Source organism: Eschscholzia californica, unplaced genomic scaffold (assembly GCF_041429995.1).
Source record: "Eschscholzia californica isolate CP2 unplaced genomic scaffold, dmEscCali1.0.p SCAF_3, whole genome shotgun sequence".
Lineage (NCBI taxonomy): Eukaryota > Viridiplantae > Streptophyta > Magnoliopsida > Ranunculales > Papaveraceae > Eschscholzia > Eschscholzia californica.
The window spans coordinates 10,744,421-10,771,896 of NW_028238420.1; the positions used below are offsets into that span (position 1 = coordinate 10,744,421).

Here is a 27,476-nt window from a genome sequence, read left to right on the forward strand (position 1 = left end):
TGAAGTAAATGGTAGGCGATCAACTGCAGGATATTTTACCTTTGTTGGTGGAAATCTTGTTACATGGAGAAGTAAAAAACAGAATGTTGTTGCACGTTCAAGTGCAGAGTCTGAATTTAGAGGAATGGTTGATGGCATATGTGAAGCGTTATGGTTAAGACTCCTGTTGGATGATTTAGGATATCCTTCTGAAAGACCAATTCAATTATATTGCGACAATAAAGTAGCATGTGATATTGCTCACAATCTAGTCCAGCACGACCGCACAAAGCATGTTGAGGTGGATCGATGTTTTATTAAAGAAAAGTTGGAAGACAACATTGTAGAGTTACCAAAGGTCCGATCTGGAGATCAGTTGGCTGATGTTCTTACCAAAGCAGTTTCAAGTCGAATATTTTCGAAAATGGTAGACAAGTTGGGCATGTGCGATATCTATGCACCAACTTGAGGGGGAGTGTTGAAATATCTTTCTATATATTAAGATATCCCATATAATAGATATTAGGAAACATCAAATATTAGAAACTAGTAAGAATTAGGAACTAGTAAACATATTAGTATAAACTATTAAGAAACTAGTAAAATATTAGAAACTAGTAAAGTTAGAAACTAGTAAAGTTAGAAACTAGTAGTATTGTAACTCTATAAATAGAGTCTTATATTTCTTTTGTAATCCATCAAGGAATAAAACAATTTCTTTGATCAATTTCAACTGATTTTGCTCTAGATTTTACTTGATAATTACTTACGAGGATCAGACTGTTGTAATAACTTAGCTCAGATTACTGATTTGTCAAATTTTGCCATAGATTTTATCTCTAAACAATGCCCTAGATTTTAATGTGATGATTACTGATTTGTAGTTATATTGTTAGTGACAACTGACTTTGCCCTAATTTTATCTCTAAACATTGCCCTAGATTTTAATCACAATTGTCAACTTATTGTTTTGCTTCAACTTAGTTTAGAATTTTTATTTATTGAACTTTCGATAACAATTATCTATATAATAAGGGAGGAGGGTATCTTTTCCCCTCCTCCCAACGGTCCAGATTTATCCTCACAAGGATATATCAAGTGGTTGAGGTTTAGTTTTTCAAAATAGTGGTTGAGGTTTAGTTTTTCAAAATTAGATGGCTCAGATTCACTTTGCAAGTGATCCAAGGGTCCAAATGTTAACAAACAGCATCTTTCGAAAGATCCCCACACCCAAACAGCGAAATCCTTCCATCTCTTTCCCGCCCAACCCTTCTCTATCCCACGCACATTCTCTATCTCTTTCATTCATCTCCCAGTTTTTCTCTCTCATCTCCTTCCAGGCTCTCTCATCGCAGGTAACCATCTCTGTCTCTGTCTCTCTCTCTCTCTCTCTCTCTCTCTATATCTCTCTCATCGAATGTTTGATACTTCTGTTTGCTTAGGAAAATTTTATGTTTTTGAAGAACAGAACTGATTTTGATCCGATTATGAAACCCTAGGAGAAAAGGAAAAAGCTTGGAGTCGTCTTCAAAGACCTATTGGTATTGTAATCGTGGTCAATTAGTTTGAATATAGTGTTTCAGAGAATTCAGTCTGTGATGGTTGTCTTTAAAATTTCAGTTATCATTTTCTTCGGATCAGTTATTTAGCTTCTGGCATGTATTCAGCTGAAATATACCAAACCCGATTTAGGGTTTTTTTAGCTAACTAAGCTGTTCAACTTGGATGTGCAATATTTAGCTGCTCAAATGTTGTGAAATCAGTATTGTTGTTACCACAGATTGCAAGTGCAGTGTTTAGGGTCAAATTCTTTAAGAGTTCTAATTTTTCTGTGTTATTTTACTAATTATTGTGTGTTATTTCACTATGAATTTCTGTTTGAAATTTTGGTAGTTACAAACTTACAATCCCATGTTATTTGGTTTTTTGTCTATGTTGGAGGTTCATTTTTTGAATCTTACTCTTCGACATGACTTTGATCGACAACACTTGAACAGTGCTGCCTGCTTAAATAACAAGCAATCTGATTCGGTCTATGTTTACCCAATCAAAGGCACTTATAGACATGCAATGCATTTATTAGTGTAAATTAGGAAGATTGTGTCACGTTAGGATCTTAAGTCCAAATAGTTCAAGCCCAATTTGATATGTACTTATTGTTTCTTCCATAGATGGTTGTTTCTGGGTGAACTTTCAAGTTTTTTCTTCTCTCCAGTTGGGTGAACTTCAAATTCCCTAGCAGCCAAGTTTGGCTTTGATTATTTTCTTGATTACTGTAAATCTGGACCCAATTAAACTGACTTCATGTTTTACCGGTTATGTTTGAAATAGTTAAATCAATGTAATGGGTGTGTCTCCCTTCCCTTTTCCTCATACACAGGTATACATACATATATCTCTCTCTCTCATCTCATTGAGTTTATCTTCTTGGATTGGATAGCTGATATCAATTTTAACAGAGATCGATAGCTTACATTCAGACTTGATTCGTTCACCAGGAGACCATGGATCCAATCCGTTGTGAGAAGAAGAGAGGGAGTACCTTCTCTCTCACGCAGGTATACATACATATATCTCTCTCTCATCTCATTGAGTTTATCTTCTTGGATTGGATGGCTGATATCAATTTTAACAGAGATTGATATCTTACATTTCAGACTTGATTCGTTCACCAGGAGACCATGGATCCAATCCGTTGTGAGAAGAAGAGAGGGAGTACCTTCAAGCTATTTGAGAGAGGGGGAGTGAGAGAGAAGTAGCTTGAGCGTGAAGATGAAATGAGAGAGGGAGCGTGAAGAGGGAGAGTGAGAAAAATACAAAGTCTGAACTGTAAGCTCTCCATTCTTTTCATGTTATATTAAGTTCAAAACTTATTTGATATCTAAAATTGATATGGATTTGAATATATGTTGGTTCATTAGGTTTATTTTGATTTTTCTGTGCTGTTGCTTTCTGTTTTGATATCTAAAATTGATGAAAACCCTATTTCTTTTCCCCTTCATACTATTGTATCATTAATCAGTTTGTGTTTGATGAAAAGAAGTTCTTTCTATTTTGGTAGGGGTTATGATTGTTGTTAATATTTTTGAGACATATTGGGATTTCTGCTCATAAACTTCCACCACTTCCAAAACCCTTACAAAGAGTGGTTACTCAAGAGAAATTTGAGAAGGCTAGGGCTAATAGCATCGACAAAAGGTTCGATTTTATTTTTCTTCTTCTTTGTGGTTCAAATATATTTAAATGAGTCATTGGGGGTTTCTTAATTGTTGCTGATATACAATTTGCAATGCATTTTCAACTTTGTTCATGAGGCTGTGAACAGACACTGACCAAGTTTTTCGGTAACATAGTTGTTTTTATTTTGGACTCAAAACCTTATTCAATATTTAAAAAATTGATCCACTATCCTTTTTTTTCTTTGAATTGTAAGCAGTTTGAGGATAGATCTGTTTCGAAAATTCAAAAGGAGTTTAGAGGCTGTCAAGCTTTTGGAAATGCTTATTGGTATCATAAGTAAGTTAATTTCACCATGTTTAACCTTTTCTATGATTTTTTTTTTAAATTATTATTGTTCTTCTTGGTTGAGTTTTATGTTTACTCCGAGAAACAATAACCAGAAAATGATTATTAGTGGTCATAAGAACCTCAACAATGTCAACTCTGTCGTTAATAACCTGAAAAGTTTAAGATAAGAAACACAACACATATTCACTATTTATCCTTAAAAACTTAAACTTAATGAAAAATTTGTAAGTAACTTTGATTCACTCTCCTGGAAAATAAACCCGTAGTTCTCCAAAACCAAGTTCAATGCAAAACCAGTTAATTGGTATAGTTAATCAAATGTATACTAAGTAAAATCTTCTCAAACTTATTAAACGAATACTTTTCTTTTTGGTTTCATGTGAAATCTGACTTGAGAAACAAATGCTTGGTTTTGTATTATTCGACTAAATGGCTAACTAACGGTTTCATTTGAGTCAGACGAGTCAGGGATATTATGTTCCTTTCATGTTTGTCTTAATTACTCATTCCTCTTCATCAGTCACTGTTACTTGCTTTCATGTTTCAAGGTTATTTGCTTCTCGCTGTTTTTGTAGCAGTAGTACTTTTCATTGTTATGTGTTTAATTGTTGTTGGTAATTTCCTCTAATTGGCAGTACTCAATGTGTTATGTATTACTAAGCTTTTTGTCTTGCCTTTGTTAAGGTAGTATATATGTTAAGTGTTACTAATTTCTTCAACATGTTCTTCAGGTATCGTAAATGCAGCATTTGGAGGAGCGACAAAATTTGTTTCCAGAGAACACTTATACCACTCTATATGTTTTTGTAGGTGTCTTTTACCAGAATTATGTTGTTGAAGTAGGTAAATGGTGAACCAACCTAAGGAATACATACAAAAAATTGTAATTTGATTGTAATCTGTGCTTATTCACACAGTGTGCTCGATCTATAATGCGTTTGAAATAACTGTCCTGCCCCACAGGCACGGGTTACACCCCCGTCTCTAACAAATTCAGAAGAAGTAAGGAAGTTAGAGAGAGAAACTAAAGAAGATACCTTAACTATCTTGGTTAGAACAGATTCAGAAGAAAACCCTAATAACTCTAGATTAACAACCTAACCTTTTTCATATCCAACGAACGAATGAAGGGGAAGAAGAAAAATCGTTGAAACCCGAGCTACTGTTCTGATGTGAGGAGAGAGAGTCGTTCTCTGACTGGGTTAATTTCTTCTTACTTATGAAAAATTCATCTCTTTAATTATGGGGAATTTAAAGGGACCATTTTGTTATTTCGTTGAAATCTCGGTTCTTGCTTTACACATAGGATGCTATACCCGATTGGCGCGTCATGTCAGTGCGTCGGGTTTCAACCGGGATTCCTGCAGGGCATAGCATCATTGTTGATTTTTGTGACCTCAGTCCAAAACGATATAAAAAACTGATTGGACTCTTCATTACTACTTACAAACTACCCTGAAATCACTTCAAATCAACTTAAAATTGATGATAAACATTTTTTGAAGTTTTACTACTTCACAAACCATTTAAACGTTATATTTAATCATAAATAACCAAATATGTGAGTCCTTGTAATGCGATATTTTACAAAAGGTAAAGGTCTTTAAAAATATTTCTTCAATCTGTTTCTTCCATTATTGGGCTACAAATGTTTGTCATATTGTATTTAGTGAATATTTGAAAGAAAAATTGTATAGAAAACTGAGTTAAGGTCTGACAATTGACCCCCTAATACGACCGCGCTCCAGTATGGAGAGGAAATAAGGCACAGATCCATTTGTCATGAAAAGTACTTTTAGACGGAACTTTTTTTTCTTCCTCCTTTAACCTTGCACCGTACAATGACCAACACTTTCCATTGTTTGACTACGAGAAAATAAGGCGCAAATCCTTTTATTTCTCTTTCTATATTTTCTTCACAAACTCTCTCTCTCTAAAATTTGCAGAACTTTTATTTTTTCTCACTAAAATTTTATCTACAAATCAATGAAGGACAAATTAATGGGGTTTTAAGTGTTGAGTTGTCCTCTTTGTGGGGAAACCTAGTTAGGGTTGGTTTAGTATATCAAATTCGGATCAAGTTAGTTTTCTATGGGTTAGTGCAGTTAAGGTTAAGGAGAAGTCCATAAATACTACGTTAATCTAATTTAGAAGTGTGTGAGAAGCACCGAACACAATTAGAAATGCACAAGAGAAGTGAGGAGAGAGAAAGAGGTCTGCCAAGAGGAAGTCGTCAGCGGGGCTGAGTATTTTCAGCACGTAAAGTCTTCGGTGTTCGGGAAACCTGACGGTGAGATCTTCTCCGATTGAGCTGAAATTTTGCAGAGGTAATCCTGACTTGTTCATCTAGTATTTTTGAATGGCTGGATTTGTATTTGGTGGTCGAATCTTAGTGAATTTATGATCGTTTTAGCATGCATATTTCTGGGTTGTTTTACTCTTTCTTGTTAGGCTTTCTTCGTGTTTGAGATTGATTCTTTTTGGAGTCTGAGTCTCGGGTTTTCAGCGATGAAAGATACAAAATGAAGAATATTGGTTGAAATAAAATTATTTTTCTTCGTTTGTGGAAATCGAACCCGAGACCGCCAAGTTTTGGAGTTTATGTCAACATTATCAACCACTTGGACAACTCAGTGTTGACTTTTCTTCATTTATTTGTTGTCTGAGGTTATGTAGATATTCTTCAAATGTTTAATTAAGAAAAAGGAGGTTACAGTTGTAATAGTCACTAGTTTTGCACGTCGGATTTGAATTTGCACCCATATATCTGTAATTGAACTTGCTTTTTTTCTTTGAGTTTGGTGAATCACCTCCTTTTTCAAGTCTTATACTCTGTCAATGCGCATGTCCTCAATATTTTGAAGGTTCATGAAGATATGATATCTATTGATTTAAATTCAAATAGTGATGGCTAAGACAATTTGAAATATCTTAAGAGAATACTCCGGACACTCTAAAAATGCAGTGTGCTCTTGAGATACCTCTATTTAACTACTGTTACATTATTTTAGTGATCCAGATTGAGTATTGCTTTGGAGAGAGATTTTAAAACCTTTAAAAATCTTATGCGTCACTCTGAGTTTGAAGACTGAGTGTTGCATGGAGATGCTCCAATATAGAAGTTAAAATATGTCCAACTGAAATCCTTATATTGATCCCCAAAATCAAAAATTTGAAGATGAATTAAATTATACTTTGTTGGATAAGAATCTCCAGCGACAAACCTTATTGTCCGCTTCATACTTTATTTTTTCATATCAAAAATTCATTTTTATATGTGTGAGATAATCAAATGGAAATTTCTAAAGGCACTAGACATTATTGTTGTTGGCTAGAGAGGCAATATCTCCTAGGGAACTTTAGAACATCTCAAATAAAAGGTTCAGTAATCTCTCCTGTTCGACCTTCAGTTAGGGTTCATGGGAACGAGACTGATTCGGGGAACTGCAACGCTCCCAATTGGAGATCGATTGAGCGACCTTTAAGATAGAGATAGGGAGACTGAGATAGAGAGAGAACGATGGAGAACTATAGAGAGAATGATGGACATCTATAACGAGAATTGAAATCTAGAGAGAGGCGATTGAGATCGAGACAGAGGTGAGTTTCTCTAGATGAACAAGTGAACAATTCAAAACTTCCATTTTCAGAGCATTTTTCATCTAGGGTTATTTTTCAAATGACCCCTAGTTTGTGACCAGTTTTCTGCCTGACCCCTAGTTTATGCTAAATACTTAAATGAATATTTTTGTCATTTCAATGCATTGACTAAAAGGTCAACTTTCCACTTTCCTTTCTTTATTTCTCTCAGCTCTTCATCTTCTTCCTCTCTCGCCTTCAACTTCTTTCTTTTCAAAGTTCGTCTTCTCTTCCTTCATGAACATTTCAGTAGTGAGTAGAAAATGTTAAAATTCAAAGAGGTCTAAAAATTTAAGCTTATGAGATTTGAAGGACAAAATTGTTGGTGGAGAGAGCCCACTAAGGAAACTCATCTAAGGATAAATTGATAGTTTTGAAAGTAAAGGAGTAGCTTATGGGATCATAGATCGAGAGAGGGAGATCAGAGATTGAGAGAGAAGCTTAGTGTTAGAGAGAGATAGAAAAACGAGGTAGGGAGAGATAAACACGGGAAGGGAGGCGGCATGTTTTCTGCGAGAGCGGAAAATCCGTTTTCCCATCTTTTTAGTCGGAAAATTTGTGGATCTTTTTTCCAACATTTTTTACCACGGGAAATAAATATTTTTGCCCTTACTGAACAACAGAAAATCGATTTTCTCAGACTTTCACGTGACAAACAGACTTTTAGTTTTTTTGATTTTCATCAATCATGCATTTTTTATTGAGTTTCAACACCAATTGTGATATTGCTGCTTCCTAACTGTACCTGTGAGAGATAAAGGATAAGAGGAAGATTCAACTAATGGAAGAATTGGAGAAGATGAAGTCAACTGTCATAACTACCATTACGATAGAGGCACTCTCGACTATAGTTGCAGGCACTCTTATATTACCACAAGGGCACTCGGGTTAGGGTGCTATTATCTAGGCTGTTATCCTAAACTAACTATTCAATTAGTTAGTTAATGTTAGTTAGCTTTCTCTCTCTAAATACTGTTTAATCCCTCTCTCTCTAAAGACTATATAAGGATATCATCCTCTCTGTAATTGTACTTTTGGTTTTACCTAGCTAATAAGATTGATATTCGATTAGTTCAACTCTTTACATGGTACCAGAGCAAAAAACCCTAAAATTGATTTTCGAAGAGCAAACCGAAATCAAGAACAAGGAAGAAAGCTGATCTTCTGCTATCAAGGAATCAGAGATACAGTCTTTATCATCATCATCATTAAACTTCAAACAATCAAAGATGAATTCGAATCAAAATCAGGTATTTTGTAATCCAAATCTTATGAATTTAATATCTGCGAGATTAGATGGATCGAACTTTCTTGTTTGGAAAGATCAAGTTGAAAATGCCCTAATTGGCAATGATCTAGTGTGCTACATCGATGGCACCTATAGTGAACCCTCTCAATTGATTGTAGAGGAAGGAAGAGATATAGCAAACCCAGCTTACCTTCAATGGCGAAAAACCGATAGCTTTGTGAAATCTTGCATCAAAGCTACAATTACACATTCTATAGCATCTGATATTCTAGGATTAAAGACTTCTAGGGAAATATGGTGCTACTTAGAAACAGTATTTCTTCAAGAATTCGAAGCACAGAAGTCTTCTTTGAGAAATAAAATTCAAAACATAAAGAAAGGATCGATTCCCATATCTGAATACTTGAGTAAAATCAAGAATATTGCTGATTTCCTTGTAGCTGTGAATGATAAAGTAAGTGAAAGTGAGTTAATTAGAATAGTTCTTCAAGGCTTAGGAAGAGAATACTCTCAATTTGTAATTACCATACAAAATAGATATAGTAATCTGAGTTTTGGTGAATTAAGAAGCAGATTGATCCATCATGAACAATGGTTGAAGGAGCAAGAATCAAATAATGATTCAAGTGAGCTATACTTTGTCAAGAAAGTACAGAATAGAAATAGCTCAAGATCATCATCTATGAGGCCTTCTAATCAGACCCAAATGCTTGAAAATGGTCAAAAGACACCATTTAGACCCAATTTGAGGGTTTTCCTCTCAAAATAGGAACAATTTTTTGATTTCACCACAGTACCTTGTGGGATATGCTATAAGTGGGGACATACAGCCAGACAATATAGGCTAAGGTATAAGGACTTCCCCTCAGAAGCCTCAAAATCAGCAAGAGGGCATTGATTATATGGAAACATTTAGCCCAGTGGTTAAGATACAAACCATTAGAGTTGTTCTCACTTTAGCTATCTCTAGCCATTGGCCTATTCAGCAGTTGGATGTCTCAAATGCCTTCCTTCATGGGCATCTAACTGAGACAGTTTATATGAGACAACCACCAGGGTTCTCTGACCCTCAATATCCTGATCATGTGTGTCATCTGCACAAGGCTATCTATGGGCTTAAACAGGCTCCAAGAGCCTGGTTTACAAGATTTGCCTCATATCTTTTGAATTGGGGTTTTTCCAAGAGTGCTTCAGACACCTCCATGTTTGTGTTTCAATCTGGTGAGCACATGATGGTGCTTCTGCGTTATGTGGATGATATCATCCTCACTGGCACATCAGACTCCTTGCTTGATCAACTCCTTGCTGTGCTGGCTACAGAATTTGCTATGAAGAGGCTTGGACACCTTCATTATTTTCTTGGAATTGAAGTGAGTAGAAAGCCTTCCTCATTGTTTTTAACTCAAACTAAGTATACCCTTGAGTTATTGGAAAAGTCAGGACTCTCTGACTCTAAACCCAGCCTAGTACCTATCTCAGCTGGCAAGAAGGTTTCTAAACTCGATGGTGAGCTTATTGATAATCCAATTTTCTATAGAAGCATGGTTGGGGGTCTGCAATATGCTACTATGACTAGGCCTGACTTGACATATAGTGTCAATTACTTATCACAATTTATGCATGAGCCTAGGACTTCTCACTTAATCCTTCTCAAAAAGGTCCTAAGGTATCTAAAAGGTACTGTTGGAGGTGGTATTTTGCTTAAGTCAGGAGATGTTTCTATGCTACAAGCCTTTTCTGACTCTGATTGGGGGGGATGTCCCGATACTAGAAGATCTACAAGTGGGTATTGTGTTTTTCTTGGTTCTTCTTTGGTTTCATGGTCTTCAAAGAAGCAGACAACAGTGTCTAGGTCTTCTACAGAAGCAGAATATAGAGCTCTGTCTCTTGCAACTTCTGAGCTCTTATGGATGTCCTATCTTCTTGAGGAACTTGGGGTTTCAGTTTCTGTTCCTTTTCGAATTTCCTGTGACAATATGGGGGCCAAATATCTTGCTTCTAATCCTGTATTCCATGCTAGAACCAAACACATTGAGATTGATTACCATTTCATTCGAGATTTGGTTATGAGTTCCACTTTGGAGATTCAATTTGTTTCATCTGAAGCAAATTTGGCTGATATTTTTACAAAGGGTATTCTCTCCTCTCAATTCGATTTCATTCGAAGCAAACTCATGGTTCTTCCAAACATCGAACCATTAGTTTGAGGGGGGCTGTGAGAGATAAAGGATAAGAGGAAGATTCAGCTAATGGAAGAGTTGGAGAAGATGAAATCAACTGTCATAACTACCATTACGATAGAGGCACTCTCGACTATAGTTGCAGGCGCTCTTATATTACCACAAGGGCACTCGGGTTAGGGTGCTATTATCTAGGCTGTTATCCTAAACTAACTATTCAATTAGTTAGTTAATGTTAGTTAGCTTTCTCTCTCTAAATACTGTTTAATCTCTCTCTCTCTAAAGACTATATAAGGATATCATCCTCTCTGTAATTGTACTTTTGGTTTTACCTAGCTAATAAGATTGATATTCGATTAGTTCAACTCTTTACAGTACCAAATGCGAGTAGCATCAAATCAACAATTTTGAACTAGATAGTTCAATTCTCAGTCTTGATCTTTCTGCAACTTCTCTTATTTTTATCTCTCATAATGGTGGCTAAGTACAGTATGCAGAAATTATTCTTTATTGGAACATAATTTTTTTTTTTTTTTTTTTTTTTTTTTTTTTTTTATGAATCTCCTTCTCTAAAACTCAATTCTCACTATAAGTATCTCTGAATACAAAATATACGCAAACAAGTTTTTAACTTATATTTCTTACTACCGCAAAGCGAGGTTCAATCTAAGCCGGTGATTCGCCATCGCATTATCTTAGCTGCTTACCAACACTCGGCTAATAAGCCTATATAAAGCAACATATTCGCCTAAAAAAGGGTCATCAAATGTTCAATCTCTAAACTTAGACTTCCAAATCAATTCTTTAACTGCAAGCCCCCCTTACTGCCTTAAACATTGGAAGGGTTTCTGAGTTCTTTGCAGATTTTTGTCCTAGAATTACAAAAAGCAGTTCGATGTTTGAAGCAACATCTTCACATCCTGATTGATAACCTAAATCCAGATTTAGACATCATCAAATACATGTCTCAACCACGCGATCTTCTCATCATGATGCACCTATCTACGACCTTCTTTACCGGGTTAACATTGGGTTGACTGCTCGGATACACGTTGATCGACGACTGTGTATTTTACAACATTAGGTGATTCCTTAAGCTACTAAGCCACTTGACTCCCATCCTTTTAGCATGTTCATCAACAAATTGAGCATGTCATACTTTGTCACATGCTCTAATTTGAGGGAGAGTATTAAAGGAACCGAACCCAAAAAGGTCGATATCGGGTGTCTTAGGCCACAAGGACTTGTCTTCCTCATATACGGCTTTCACCAATATCCGTCTATAAACAGAAATACCAATCCTTCATGCTTATGATCTTCATAACTCATAAGCATTTCAATTTTTTATGACTCAAAGATGGATAGACAAGATTTGCTCAAGGAAGATCCAACGATCACGCCTCTTTCTCTAGTCGGCCTCCATGCCTAGCTGATCCTCTCTCACTCTCTCCTTATCCCTGGTCGTACTCAAACTCTGCTTCTAGTGATCTGTATATACCTAGCTTGTACTAAATTTATTATAATCATCAATTCATGAAAGGGATTTAGTGAAGCTTAATACAACTCATTTCAATCTCTTGGCAATTGCTTAATTTACCTTTTCCAATTGGCTAGCTAACTAATCTACCTTGAAAGAAAGGAAACTAGAGTTGATTTAAATTGTCTACATTTACGAGCAACAATCCCCTCACTTATAAGGCCGAAAATCGTGAGAGTTGATTTAAATTTCTCTCACAAATCTGTCTTGATTTTCGGTTGCTTTATTATTACCCAGGGGCGGCCCAGGCCCAAAGCAGCCAAAGCGGCTGCTTTGGGCCTCACTTTGTAGAAAGGCCCCAAAAGTCCAATTAGTTAAAGGCACCTTCATGGAAAAAACAAAATACCCAAAACCCAGTCAAAATAAGAACCAATCCAAACCTCTTTATAAACCCTCGGAGGACGTACGCCACTCTCTTTATCTTGCCTTCTTCTTGGAAGGAAATCTGGTGACGAATTTATCGTGGGGCCCTCAATACAAATTAAAAAAATACTTCTTTTTGTGCAAGAATTAAACACCTAGAATTGAAGAAGCTGGTTGATTTTATTATTTTTTCTAAAATTAAGTTCTACCGGAGAACAATTATATTGAGATCTCATATTCTCCTTTATTCCTTAGTATATTTATAAGTGTTCGATAATACCACGAGAATGAAGCGTACACATCAATCAGGGCCTACTAAAAGTAAAAATGAAAAAGAGGTTAGAAAAATCACCGTTCTCAAGAAAATTCTTTACATAAATACTTCGCGAAAATTATAGTGTCGGACAATTTTGCAATGGGTAGTTTTAGAGTGTAACTTACTTATTTAATTGAATAACCTGTTAATGGAAATGTCGTTAAAGAAATAGTTCATGGATGCATATTTAGTAATTTTGCATCTCAAAAGACAAGACAATGTTTTCGATACATATTTAACCCATATCTATATGTAAATTGGATCTTCTTATATAGTATAGATTCAGGTTTATGAATTTTCGTTATGTTTTTCGTATGAATTCATTTGTTACCGCAAAAAATTAATTTTCTTTTACTTGTGTACGAAGGGCCCCCAAATTTCCTTCGCTTTAGGCCTCCCAACTACTTGGGCCGGCCCTGTTATTACCTTCCAAGAAAATATATGTACATACAACTTTTTGCTAGTTGCAGATGATATCAGAAAGTGATGGTGTGTCAATCTTGGTGGAGGCCTAATGAATTGTCTAGTAAAAGCATAATTAAAGTTGGCGTGTTATCGTGGTGTCATATCTAACCGCATCTTCTTCTTTTTTTACCTTTACGCATTATAGTTTAGAGCGAGATAGAAGAGAGAGAGAAGCAAAGTAATCAAAGAAATTGCTACAAAGTGACCAATCAGAAAACACTACCAACAATCTCTCTCTCTCTATACCATAATTAGGAGGAGAAGCAAAGCAATCATAGAAAATGCTATAAAGTGACTAATTATCAGTACACATTACCTACAATCTATCTCTCTCTCTCTCTCTCTCACTCATAATTAGGAAGCCTTAATCTCCTTTCTCTCTCTCTCTCTCTCTCTCTCTCTCTCTATTCCTTCTGTCTCTCTTTTTCTTCTTCCCATGGCAGGAATTTCCTTGCGTTCCACCAATCAATTGAATGAGGGTAATCTAATAATTTGACAAAAATATAGACTTGGGTTTTCTTATTTTATATAATGAATTAATGATATTTTTATCGATATTGATATTTATTATTTTATAATTTGTGATCAATTGATGATGAAGGTGACAAAGAATCAAAAATAGAAGGCCAAGAAGAAAACGTGCTTAAAAAGCATGTGAGTTTCTTTGATAGAAACAAAGATGGTGTCATTTACCCATGGGAGACTTACAAAGGTTTGTTTATTTTGTCAAGTTCTATTCTGCATCATTATTGTTAAGATTAACATACATCAAATTAAATATTGTTTGTTTTTTTAAGGTTAATTTGTTCTTTCTCTTAAAGGTACAATGATAACTAGGTTCTCTCTTTCCATATTTTATTGATTTTTAGTTAAATTCAATGAGGTGAAAAAAAGTCAAAAACATATTAAAATAAGTTCTCTAATATATGTTTATCAAAAAAAAAAAAGTTCTCTAATATGAAATTGATTTTATTTTGTTAAGAAGAATATTTTTAAAGACTTCAAATTTTTAGCCCTCCGTTTTCTCTCTTTATAACAATGGTAGAGGAAGTCCTGTATTGTTTGCATTTTTTTTCTGACAAAAGAAAATAGAGGGGTTGGGCAAAAGGCCCAAAATCAGCCCAACAATATGTATCAGGCCCACTGCAGATAAAAAATGAGGGGCAGGTCCAAAAAAGTCAGGCTAGGGGTGGAATTTCCGAAACACCCTTCTTCTTTTTGAAATTTACGAAACGACCATCGAAAAATTCCCGGGAAACTCGAAAATTTCTGACAAGTAATCTGACACGCCTCCCATCAGACTGTGTACTTTCCATAAATTCACAAAATTGCCATCGAAAAATTCCCGGGAAATTCGAATTTTTTTGGAAAATAGTCTGACGCACCTGACATTAAACCTTGTACTTTCCATGAATTTACAGAATTGCCATTACAAAATTTACCAACTTGCCATTTTCGTACTTTTTTCCAGATTTATTTCTTATTTCTTTTTTATTTTCTCCCACACATATTTCTCTCTCCAATCTCAACAAATTTCGTTCTTTTTTTCCAGATTTATTTCTGATCTCTTTCCAATCTCAACAAATTTCTTCATTTTTGGTAGTATTTCATTGATTTGTATAAAGAAATTTTCTTGTGTACCGGGAACTATTTAGTGTACTGGTCATTTTTTAGATATGTACTACACATTTTTGTACTGGGAATTTTCTTGTGTACCGGGAATTGTTCTGTGTACAAGCCATTTGGTTATGTACTAGAAATTTTTGTAGTGGGAATTTTCTTGTGTACCGGGAATTGTTCTGTGTACTCGTCATTTGGTTATGCACTAGACATTTTTGTACTGGGGAATTTTCTTGTGCACCGGGAATTGTTCTATGTACTGGTCATTTGGTTTAGTACTGGACACTTTTGAACTGGGAATTTTCTCCTGTACCGGAAATGGTTCTATGCACTGGACATTTGGTTATGTACTTTGATGTTTTTAGAGATGAAGAAGATAAAATGTGAAACAAATAAGAGTGATGAAGAAGAAAAATAAGAACATAAAACTTTTAGAGAGAGAGACAGAAAACTTTGATGTTTATAGAGATTGAAAGAGATGAAGAAGATAAAATGTGAAACAAAATAAGAATGATGAACACCCAAAAATGAGAACATAAAACTTTTAGAGAGAGTAAGAACAGAAAATTGATGTTTTTAGAGATTGAAAGAGATGAAGAAAATAAAATGTGAAACAAAAAAGAATGATGGACATCCAAAAATAAGAAAATAAAACTTTTAGAGAGAGAAAGAAAAGAAAATTTATGTTTTTAAAGATTGAAAGAGATGAAGAAGATAAAATGTGAAAAACAAAATAAGAATGATGAAAAGAAGATTTTTGGATGTATAAATAAGAAGAAAGAAGGAGTTGAAACAAAATATAATGGGAGGGATCCAAAAAAATTGGCTGAAATTTCGTCAAAAAATGGCGCCATTTTTGAATTTTCAGAAAATCTGAATGTTTCTCTGACATGACGTCATGTACGGGGAATTAATTGATTCGCTGTCGTCCGTCAGATTGTTAGAAAACACAGAAATTTCCCGTGGAGGGGTAAAAGAGGGATAAATAAAATAAAAACCAGGAAACTGTGAGCTGTCCTGACAATTTGGACTGGGTTCTAATTTTTTTTTTGGGCTGGGGGTAATGCTTATTTACCCTCCATTTTTTGGGCCTCTCCCTCAAAAATCCAAGAAAATAACCACTTTGCTGGGAGACCTTCGTGAAAGAATAGAAAAGTAAGTCAAAGGCTCCTCTGCACTCGAGAAAGGAGCTATTAGGTGGACAGGGGATGGTTGGTAAAGTGCTAATGGTTAAGATGAAGATGGAGGGTGAAGAGGAATGTGTATCCAAAAAGTTACGAAAAAATGCAAGAGTTTTTCGTTGTAACCTTTAGTTTTTTTTTGTTGAAGACCTGTAACCTTTAGTTTAGAATCCTAAAAGTACAAAACGTCCATATATGACCAAAGTATCTCTTTAAAAAATTATTTCATTAAAAAAAATGCTACTGTCTTTTAATATTGGAGTGGGATTTTGTTATTTAGGTTGTCGAGCAATTGGGTTAGGTGTGCCTTTATCAATTTTGGCTGCTTTCTTCATCAATATGGGTCTCAGTCGTCAGACTCGTCCGGCAAGTTTCTCTTCCTTATTTACTCAATTCTCTGCTTTGATATCATACTTTTGACAAGGATGATGGTTTAGTCGAGAAAATGAAGTTACATGGCAAAAAAACCCTCCACCATTTCGAAAAAACATGTGAGGGTTGCCAACTACAAAATTTTAACCAATAGACCATTTGACCAGTTAATTATCAGGTCCGTTAGAGATCTATCGATGTTATTTTTGCAACAGTGAAATCTCTTTGGTCATCCTCACTACCAAACTTTATTTTTCAATAACCAATTTTTCGTAGTCCCTAGACGTGCGGACAATTCTTCATCGCTGAACAAATTCGACGATCCAGATGTTGATTAAATCGTTTTTGAAAAACACAACCCAAATTCTTCTAATGTTACTTCCTACTTGTGGAACTTTGAGGGTTTTAAATCTTCAATGGTTTTGGGTCATTTTGGTGTGAAGGTAATCTCCTAACTTCAAGGGTTTTTGTGTAATATCATCTCCACCTAGTTGCACCTGAAATCTTCAAGAAGATACATACGTTTGAACTAAAAAAATCTCCAAAGGTGGGTCATTTGGGGAAATAAAGAAAAAAATTTGGGGTACAAAGTTTTGGGTGGAAATAATTTTTTTTGAAATTTTTTGTTTCCTCCAAATACTTAAATCCTTCTATTTTTCAACTTCTTCCCCTACCACTTTTACCATGAACACATGTGACTTCCACCATTAATTCCGCCGACCTCCACAACAAATCCCGGCCACATTTTCATCATCTCCGGCAACTCTCATATTCTCTCTCTCCTCTCTTTGTTCTTATGTTCTCTCTCTCTCTCTCTCTCTCTCTCTCTCTCTCTCTCTCTGTTCTCTCTCCCCTTTGTCGGAGCTCTGGTTTCCAGACGAAACAGATCGTTTCGTTTGGAAACTAGAAATTCGAAAGGTTCCTCCCCTTTGCCTGAGTTAGAGAGTGAGAAGAAAGATAGAGAAAAGAAAGGGAGATAAAGAAGATAGAGAGAGAAGAGAGAGAGAAGATAGAGACAAAAGAGAGAACGAAGCCGGAGGCTAACTCTGGCCGGCGACTTTAAGAGCATGTTTGGTTTATATACTTTGGGATTTCCACTTTTTTCCGGCGGTTAATTTTTTTATTTCCCCAAATCAGCGGCCATCTCGAAAATGTTGACGAATTCAATTACACATGAGGTACCTACTTTTCATAGAGTGAGAAATGGACAGAAATCTGATGAATATGGTCCCCAATTGAGCTAAAACTAGGTCAAAACCCTAAATCCCTAATAAACGAAAACCCCAAGCAAATTGACCTCATGATTGAGATTGGAAGACAAAAAAAAACTCAAATTTACATTTTAAGAGAACATCACCTGAGTGATTACTTTTGATTCTAACTAAGGTTAATTTGTAATTTTGCAGGGGAAATCATTTTCTCTTCTCTTCCCGATTGAAGTACAAAATATTATGAGAGGAAAACATACAAGCGACTCTGGTGTGTATGACAATGAAGGAAGGTAAGTCCAACATTCCAGCTTAACAAAAGCTAAAGCCAATTGATATCGAAGGTTTTGGTCGAGAAAAACTTATTACGTCATAATAAAAATAGTTGTACGAATGTAAAACTTTACATAAAGATAAATAGAAACATATATAGAAAGACATAAACCAAAGTAAGAAACTCTAAGATACCGATTACCCTAAGATATGGTGGTCAGTTGTGTGCTCGAGTAGGAATTTTGGGTTAGAGTCTCATTGTTATTATCCTCCTGCAACTTGAACAAAGATAGTATATTAAGGTCCAAACTCTCTATGAACTAACAAAGTGATTGTTTGAAGAGATTTACTTAAAACTACCATAAAAGACTCTAATCATCATAATATCTACATAGATAAAGTAGTTGGCTAGACAGGAAGATGGTCATAAACTAGGGGGTAAGCTAAACATTATTAGTTGCCTCAATGTCTAAAAAGATAATGAAATAGCTCATTGCTTATCATATTTAAATCAAAACTAAAAGGAGAATAATGTACTCAATGACCTTTAAATTTCTACTTGTAAAAAATGTCATCCACACACAACAACAAATATAAATAAAGACACTTGATAAAATGAAGAAACAAGTGTCAAACTTACTTGTTGAGGCCAAGTTTTAATAACAAAGTACTAGAGCCACTATACATGCAAAAAGAGCTTTCAGACCATAAATAGCTTTATGAAGGAGACATATATCATTATGATGAATGGAATTAACAAAGTCAAAGGGAGTAGCCATATGGAGGAGATCACCTCTTTAAAACTCACCATGAAGAAAGACATTTTTTCATCCATTGGAAACATGTCTGGCCGATTGGCTGGCCGGTTGGAAACTTCTAAGGATATAAAATGATAAAAATAGTTAAAGGTCTAATAGAAGGACCAAATGTTTCATCAAATTTTAAACGTGGTTTCTGTTTGAAACCTTATGTGAGAATACAAGCCTAGTAACAATCTATAGAACCATCGAGCTTTAACTTAATCCAGTATGCACATTGAAGCTACGTGTCACCTCGCCATTTGCTCGCTTTTGGGTCACGTTATGACTGTCGCCCTAAACAACATTGTTGTTCATGATAACTGACAATGATGCATAAAAAAGAGGAACGGCCAATTCAAAAAAAAAAAAGGAACGGCAGGGAGCGGATTTACTATGGGCCGAGGGTAGGCTATAAGTAATGGCCAGCTCTTTGGGGAAAGCTAAATAGTTTCCGGGGTGTGAAATTTTAAAGGGAATATGCAAAATTTTGAAAAGTTTCCGAGGAAACATATTTTATGGGGAATATTGTTCACAATAAAAAACTCTCCACCTCACCTCCCTCCACCTCACCTCACCTCCCTCCACCTCACCTCTTTCTCTCCACCTCATCTTCTCTCTCCCTACCATTCTCTCTCTCTCTTCTCTGATTAGGTCGCCGGCCGGAAAATTTTCCGGCCGGCGACCATGAAAAAAAAAAAAAAAGAATTCACTCATTCTCTCTCTCTCTAGAAACCCAGGCGAATAGAGCAAGAAAAGAGAAGAACAAACCAGTGAGGACGAAAACGTGATCCCGACCACCGGAACGCTTCCAAGCATTAGAACCCTTAATAAAATCCACAACCTCTTTCTGCCTCTTATAATCTTCATTACCATCAACCTTCTTTCTAAACAATCCCTTTTCAACTCCTAACTGCCATTTCAGCACTTAGGGTAGCAAAGAAAGGAACAAAAATCACATCAGCATCATCAAAACTGTAAACCCTCTCTGCAAATGAATTTCCTCTAAGATTCTTAGGTGTCATGAGATCACCCAAGATCCAATACTCAGCACTGTACTGTTTAATCAATGGGTTCTCTGGGTAAGGAGGGAAATTGGGATTTGTTTTTAGAGAAGAATGATCAGTGGGTAGATCGGGACTATCGGCATTAGAGCCTAATCTTGAATCAGTGGTGAAGGAAGACCAGTATTTATCTAATAACCCGTAGTTTAGTGATCTGGGGAGATCAGCAAGGTAAACTTTGATGGAAATTTGGTTAGGGTTTGGAGAGATATTGTTGGAAAATGAGAGGGATGGTGAAGATGAATTTTGTTGTTGATGTTGTTGGAAGAGAAAGAAAAGAGAGAGAGGGGTTATACAGAAGATAGCAAGAATTTTTAAGAGAGTTAGGATTGTGAAAGGAAACAGATGAGAATTGCTATTGTTCTTTGTTGACATCCTCTCTCTCTCTCTGTTCTTTTGTTAGGTGTAGGGAAACCCCACTGATCGGTCTGTTCTTCAACAGACCGGAACTCCGGCGAAGGGAAACCCCTTCGCCGGAGTTTCTAGAGAGAGAGAGAGAGTGAAATTTTTTTTTTTTTCATGGTCGCCGGCCGGAAAATTTTCCGGCCGGCGACCTAATCGGAGAAGAGAGAGAGAGAATGGTAGGGAGAGAGAAGATGAAGTGGAGAAAGAAGATGAAGTGGAGAAAGAAGATGAGGTGGAGAGAGAGAGAGAGGTGAGTTGGGAGTTTTTTATTTTTCCCTCTAACAACTCACAAAATAAAATTGTCAAACAAAATTGACCAACTTTTGACCAAGTCTTCACACCCCGGAAACTATTTTGATTTCCCCAAAGCGCTGGCCTAAGTAATACACCAGTGTAAGAGTGTATTTGGAACAATTTGTGGCAATTGTAAACATATTCCATCTTTATGATGAAACAAAGAGAAATAATGTATAATTGTCTATTATTGTACTCATGTTATCGGGTTGTTTAGAGAAAATATAAAGTAAGGGAAAAATGTTGCGGGATATAGTTGTAACTTTTATTATCAGATTGTGTAGAATTTTTTTATTACTCGTTACCTTTAGATCAACCTTTGTTACATACAGTATAAAGAGGTTAACCTCGAGTAGTATATTTTGTGGTCACGTTATATGAATTTTCACTGAAATAATGAAAAAGAGTTAAGAGTACGTATCCGATGAGTTCCTTAATATTGAAAAATGGATGATCTTAATTAGAGTGCTTTTCGACCATATGCTCTTTTTTCTCCACTCATAATTTAGAGATGTTGTAGGTTTGTCCCTGAAAAGTTTGAAGAAATTTTTCAAAAGCATGCACATACTCATGCAAATGCTTTAACATCAGACGAGTTGTCGGAAATGCTGCAGGCTAATCGGGTTCCTAAAGACTTCGGCGGATGGTTTGTCAAATCCTATAATGAAATACTTTTATGTGATTTGCAGTGTTTCCAATATTAATGAAAATGCTCTTCTATGTTGCAGGATTGGAGCCACGTCAGAGTGGAAAATTTTGTACCTGGTCGGTAAGGACGAGAACGGTTTACTGCAAAAGGACACGATTCGAGCTGTTTACGATGGAAGTCTTTTTGAGATGTTAGAGGAGAAAAATTGCAAGAAAGCCTAACTAATTGAAGTAAATAAATAAGAACAGTTATAATACTATACTAGATAGCTGAATTGTGTGATGTTATATGATGTTGTAGTTTGGATTTTATATATTAGAAGGGTCAGATGTGGGAGATGTGGGTATTATGGATCCAAGTTATTGGTTTATTCTTCATAATAAGTACATTCTACTTATGTAAAAAATATCGGTTACACGGTAATGCTATGTTCACGGAGGCTTCTTACGAAATTTTTGACGGAATGACTCACACGCCCACGTGGCATTGAGTTTGAAATAAAAATAAAATTGCAGAAGAACGATTGTAGATAAAAAGGTGCTTAATTGATATGATCGGATGCATGTTTATAAGTTTACATAAGAAAAAATTGATAGAAATAGAAGTAAAAATATTTAGGGTTATTTTCCAAATGGACCCCAACTTTGTGACCAGCTTCCTGCCTGGCCTCCTAGATTAGCAAAAATATCCATATGGCCCCCTTTTTCAGTTATCTTTAACTTTCCGTTACTCTCTCTCCTCCATCTCTTTTTCTCTCTCTGCCACATCATTTGTTACGCCACCTCATCATCTTCTCAGGTGAAGGTCGCCGGTCGGCCAATTTTCCGGCCGGTGACCTTCAAACATAAAAATAAAATAAATTTTTTTTCTATCTCTTCTCTCTTTCTAAATTTTTTTTTTCCAAAAAAAACCCTCTCTCACTAGATCTGGTGAACTAGATCTAGGTAAGCGAACAGACCTTTGAAGGTCTGTTTGCAGACCATCATGGAATAAAAAAGAAAATGTAGGGTTGATGTTTGGAGATTGTGGAGAGTAAAACAGGATGAGTCAATAAACTCCAAAAAAAGAAAAAACACACAAAGGGTAGGGCAACTCTTGCTCAATTCTCTAGTTTGGACTTTGGAGAGAGTTGGATTCTCCTCTCTTTCACTTTCTCTCTCTCTCTCTCTCTCTTCCCTCTTTCTCTTTCTTAGAAATATTACTTCTCCGATTCAATTCCAACATTCCAACCAAAAAGTCTTCCGGGAACAACGTAACCTTCTTCTGGGTTTCGTCTTTTAGGTATCAAAATCATGACGACCGCAGCTTATATCATTCGTCATTCTGGAAAGGTATTAAATCTTTTGAATCTGCAATTTTATTTTATTTTTCTATCTTTTTCTTTGTGTTTTCGTACTTCTTTGTTATGGGTTTTATGTTGTAATCTCAATTTGTCTGTGATTATTTTGATTGAAAATTGAATCTATAAGAATTTGATCTTAAATTGTTTAAGTAAAATTGAAAAATGAGGATGATGGGTGTATCTTCTTTGAATCAGTTATCTCAATTATTCTATTTGAAATAAGTAATGGAATACACTAGCAAACAAGAAAAACCTGAAATCCATGAACATTTAAGATACAATCTTAAAGGTTATTAATTAATTTTGATTTTAGGTTTTGGATATTGTTATCATGAACATGAAGTTAGCTGTTTGATCCATAATTTGGTTGTGTTTGAAGGTCTGCGTCTGTTCGCAGACCTAGATCTGGTTCACCAGATCTAGAGAGAGAGTTTTTAAAAAATAAAAAATTTAGAGAGAGAGAGAGAAAAAATAAATTTTTTTTTTAAATGTTTGAAGATGATGAGGTGGCGTAACAGATGATGTGACAGAGAGAAAAAGAGATGGAGGAGAGAGTAAAGTAAAGTTAAAGATAACTGAAAAAGGAGGCCATATGAGTATTTTTGCTAATCTAGGGGGCCAGGCAGGAAGCTGGTCACAAAATTGGGGGTCATTTGGAAAATAACCCAAATATTTACATAGTTAGGAACACTCAAATTGCAAACCATTACCGTAATCTGCTTTTATCATGTAGTCGTCCTGTTGGGTGGTGCCCATACCTCTAGGTACCTATTGGGTGTTACCTCAATAGTCACTGCAAGTAAATATATGAGAATGTGTTGAGATGCGTGTGTAACACGTGACATAGCCCAACTTGCAAAAACAAAATCTCATTACAAAAAAAAACTTGCAAAAACAAAGTTTGTTAAAATGTCCCCTACCTTATGAGCTGGACAAATGAATGTTTGTAAAAAATGGGATTGACATCAATATGTATAGAAACCTGATTTTCACAACAAATCTGAAACGATTTCACAATCGAAGTCTAGAAGTATTGAAAAAGGTATTCTAATCATTGGAGCTTGGAAATAAGAAAAGTAATGACACAATACTTTGTCTCAAACATCACAATGCGTCAATGCCTCTTGCTCTAATGAAGGTATGAGTTACTTCTTTGGAAAAAACTAGGGTATATCCCGTGTTCTAGGGCACGAATAGTTGCATCCATCAAATTTGACGATTTTTCATATTTATTATTGAGGTTATTTCCCACCTTCAAACATAAAAAAAATAATATATTTTTCTCTCTCCTCTCTCTCCTTTCATTCTCTCTCTAGATCTGGTTCTTCAAGAACCAGATCTAGAGAGAGGGGAAAGAAAAACAATTTTTTTTTTATGTTTGAAGGTCCCCGGCGGAAATTGGCCGGCCGGCGACCTTCGTCGGAGAAGATGATGAGGTGGCGAGAAGATGAGGTGGCAGAGAGAAGAGATGACATGGAGGAGAGAGATGATAACTAGTTAACGGTGTTATAACGGAATCTGAAAAAGGGGGCCATATGGGTATTTTTGCAAAAGTAGGGGGCTAGGCAGGAAGCTGGTCACAAAGTTGGGGGACATTTGGAAAATAACCCTTATTATTGCTATAGTGTTGATATCCTGACTCTTTGGTTTTAGTTATTGTTTGTTTGTTCGTTTCATGTTTTCTTAAATTAGTTATTTTATTGAGAGAAAGGTTTCAATTTTTTTTTATAACCCTTAAAATATCTTTTGTTTCCTTTTTTTTTAATTAGTTATTTTATTTATAAGAAAGACACGATTTCTTTTAAATAGGTTATTTTATTTCTAAGATGTGTCTAATACAACTAATTAACTAGTGTTCTAAGCGGAATCTCAAACATCTAAATGTTTAACACTAGATTACCAGGATCTATACATGAACATATCAATGAACTAGAATAGAAAGATGATTACCTTTAATCGCTTTCCCACGAACTAAATCCCGCCCAGTATTCGGAAGATAAGAGCTCCAATTGTAGCTCATCTACTTGAGACACCGAGTATATGACTTGAACTCCCTCATTCGAGTCAGCTAGGACCTTCTTGAAGGTTGAAGTGAAGAACTCCTTCTTCTTGACTAGATAGTTGAGAGAAACTTCTTTTCTCTCTCTCTCAGACAGCTCTCTCTCTCTCTCTCTCTGTGAGAAAAACTTACTGAACTGCTTTTCAGTTGATTGTCTATCTCTCTCTTTAGGTTGTCTAATTAGGTCCTTATATAGAAATTCCTAGAATAGGTGTTTGACCCAAAATAGGATTCCTAAAAGCTAATATAAGATATTTTCCCAAAACACCCTTTTAGGGTCCCTTTAGTGTGGCTAGCCAACATAGCCCTTTATGGGCTTCCTTGGCCGGACCACTTAGGGCTTAACCGGCCATGAGATGGCCGGCCCCTAGCTAAGGTCGGCCAGCACATGACCGTCCCCTAGCTAAGGTCGGCCCACCTAAAGCCTTCCCGGGTCTTCCTTTAAGGCCCGTATGTGTTTTTATCTCTATTCGGACTCCTCCGAACTTATTGGACTTACTAATAATAGATCCAATCAACTTATTTGCCATTCTATATTTCTATTTCTAGTCAATTCTCTCCGTTCAAACCATTACTCTTATGTGTAACCCTTGTAGGATCCGGTCTATGTTAGCCGCGGATTACCGAAGTTATCCGACGATCGTAAGCGGCTTCTAGCTAAGCATTACGACCCCTAATTCGACCGGACTAATGATCTTCCGAGTAAGTTCATCATTATCCTATTCGCCAAATCGAACGCATTGACATCTTGGTCGAAGGACATTCCTTCGGAAGGATACCATTCCTTCTGATCGAGAGAATATATCCTTCAATCGAAACCCTGAATATGCATGAGCTAGACTTCGATTGAACCTGCAGATCTGGTGGACTAGAAATAGCTATGCCACCGTATCCCTGAATGGGAAGTCAACAAGAGTTTCTTAGACTCTTGAACTCTATCATGACCAAGATGGATTCAAGTAAGCTTTGTAACCTAAGGTAAATGTTAGTTATGCAAAAGGTTATATAGTGCCAAATATCTGTTTGCCAGACCGAGGTGATACGATCATATGACCATGATTAATTAGAAAGACTTTATTAACGACTCTGCTACATGGCTTTCATTAAGTCGGTGATTTACCACCATCATTATATAAAGGGTTATTTCCCGAAGAGCCCCCAACTTTGTGACCGGTTTCCTGCCTAGCCCCCTACTTTGTCAAAAATACTCAGATGGCCCCCTTTTTGAATTACCGTTATAACACCGTTAACCAGTCATCAATTCTCTCTCCTCCATCTCATCATCTCTCTCTGCCACCTCATATTCTCGCCACCTCATCGTCTTCACCGGCGAAGGTCGCCGGCCGACCAATTTTCCGGCCGACGACCTTCAAACATAAAAAAAAAAATTATTTTCTCTCTCCTCTCTCTCTCTCTAAAAAAACTTTTTTTTCTCTCCTCTCTCTCTCTAAATGCTCCGGCGAAGGGGTTTCCCTTCGCCGGAGCTAGGTCTGTTCGCTGAACATGAGTAATAAATACTTTCCTAACTTAAAGCATCAGTGATAACCCAGTCTGTTTAAAAACCCTTCTTATATATCCCCAAAATTCACCTCCTCTCACCTCAAATCACAACCCCGCCTCTCTCTCTCTCTCTAACTAACTCAGAGAAAAAGGATCAGGTGATTTCATGAATCTGTGGGTATCTTCTGTGAATAACAATCTGATAATTAAATGGCAAGTAGTTCACATTCTCAGGTCTACTACGACGAGAAGTGGAAATTGTCAAAGAAGCATGAAGGATCTAAGAGTAGTCGTGGTCATGGTGGATCATCATCATCATCATCATCTACAAATACATCTAATAACAATTTAATGAGAAGTTGTTCTACTTCTTCAGCTTCTCATCTGATGAGGAATTCATCTACTTCTTCTACTTCTCATCTCATTAGAAATTCTTCTTCAACTTCCCATTTGATCAGAAATTCATCATCATCTAATAAGAAAGAAGGGACTCGTTTTTGAAGGAAGTGTTCTACTCCGATTAAAGAACAAAGGGCCAAATTTTATATTGTTCGTCGATGTGTTACTATGCTTATGTGTTGGCGAGATTACAACGATTCGTAGAAAAAGAGGGTAGCTTGATTTCTAGAGAGAGAAATCCTTTTCATCTTCTGCTCTGGGTAATCTTCATTCTTTGATTTCTAGAGAGAGAAACTCAGTTCACTTTGTATAGAGATTTTTTTTTGTTAATCTGGGTTGGGTAGATTAATTAATTTAGTTATGATGTTAGTTAAGAATCCCCTGATTGATATAAAAGCAGAGTGATTAATATGATATGATAGAAGCATTGAAATATATTTAAGCAATAATCCCCATTTTTGGAAAACTTTGATTACTGGGTTTGTTAAGGGATATTCCTATTTTACTCCTTTAATTTGGTATACAGATATGATAGTTCCCTGTGTTTTTAGCCATTATCGTGTTTGAATTTGGAGAAAGTCAATCTTCTTCTGCTTTCTCTCTCTCTCCCCATACTGGATTCTGTGATCTTCTTCTGCTTTCTCTCTCTCTCTATAATAACCTATGTATCTAGAGATTTTAGAGAGAGAAAGAGAACATAGAGAGGGATTTGATTCCATTCAACCCATTGAAGCAGTCAGTGCTTATGCTCTGTCTCTTGCAGAATTCAAGGAATAGACCTAGCTCCGGCCAAGGGAAACCCCTTCTCCGGAGCATTTAGAGTAACTCCAATGTATAAGGGGCTGGGGCTCCCAATTTGAATTTGGGAGCCCCAGCCCCTTGCCTCCAACCCGGGAGCCCCGGGGCTGGGCTCCCGGTGGGGCTGGGGGCTCCCAGCCCCCAAAATATGGCCGTTGGGAGCTCCAACGGCCATATTTGGGGTGGATCCCCTAAAAAGGAGATCCACCCCACTTCATTTTAATTTTTTTAATTTTTTTTTTAAACTAATTTTTTTTCT

At 36.1% G+C, this 27,476-nt stretch overlaps 1 protein-coding gene and 1 long non-coding RNA gene across 5 annotated transcripts; both read left to right on the forward strand.

Annotated features, from left to right (window-relative positions):
- The first annotated feature begins 1,205 nt into the window (after positions 1-1,205).
- LOC147548350 (uncharacterized) lies at positions 1,206-4,454 on the forward strand. 3 transcript variants are annotated; one of them, XR_015237718.1, is made up of 8 exons: positions 1,283-1,334; positions 1,448-1,520; positions 2,311-2,359; positions 2,439-2,537; positions 2,637-2,808; positions 3,041-3,177; positions 3,416-3,495; positions 4,239-4,454. It is a non-coding gene; the product is annotated as an uncharacterized LOC147548350 (long non-coding RNA). The 3 variants fall into 3 exon arrangements; XR_015237719.1 differs by lacking the exon at positions 1,448-1,520 and having other exon boundaries at positions 1,206-1,334; positions 2,478-2,537; XR_015237717.1 differs by lacking the exon at positions 1,448-1,520 and having other exon boundaries at positions 1,263-1,334.
- Positions 4,455-13,384: 8,930 nt separating this feature from the next.
- Positions 13,385-21,655, forward strand: LOC147548351 (putative peroxygenase 5). Of its 2 annotated transcripts, XR_015237211.1 has the most exons (7): positions 13,385-13,735; positions 13,858-13,968; positions 16,338-16,423; positions 17,836-17,930; positions 20,991-21,116; positions 21,199-21,538; positions 21,611-21,655. XR_015237211.1 is itself a non-coding variant. In XM_086667291.1 (6 exons), exons 1-6 carry the CDS (start codon positions 13,693-13,695, stop codon positions 21,338-21,340), a joined length of 603 nt encoding a protein of 200 aa, XP_086523417.1. In that variant the 5' UTR covers positions 13,385-13,692; the 3' UTR covers positions 21,341-21,571. The 2 variants fall into 2 exon arrangements, 1 of the variants encoding a protein (XP_086523417.1); XM_086667291.1 differs by lacking the exon at positions 21,611-21,655 and having other exon boundaries at positions 21,199-21,571.
- Positions 21,656-27,476: the final 5,821 nt, after the last annotated feature.

What these genes read in the sequence shown, in the direction of transcription:
- LOC147548351 (XM_086667291.1), top strand. Translation starts at nt 13,693, where the DNA reads ATGGCAGGAATTTCCTTGCGTTCCACCAATCAATTGAATGAGG. An exon ending in CCCATGGGAGACTTACAAAG is followed by an intron (nt 13,969 to 16,337) that starts GTTTGTTTATTT and finishes TTTGTTATTTAG; the next exon opens with GTTGTCGAGCAATTGGGTTA. An exon ending in TCAGTCGTCAGACTCGTCCG is followed by an intron (nt 16,424 to 17,835) that starts GCAAGTTTCTCT and finishes GTAATTTTGCAG; the next exon opens with GGGAAATCATTTTCTCTTCT.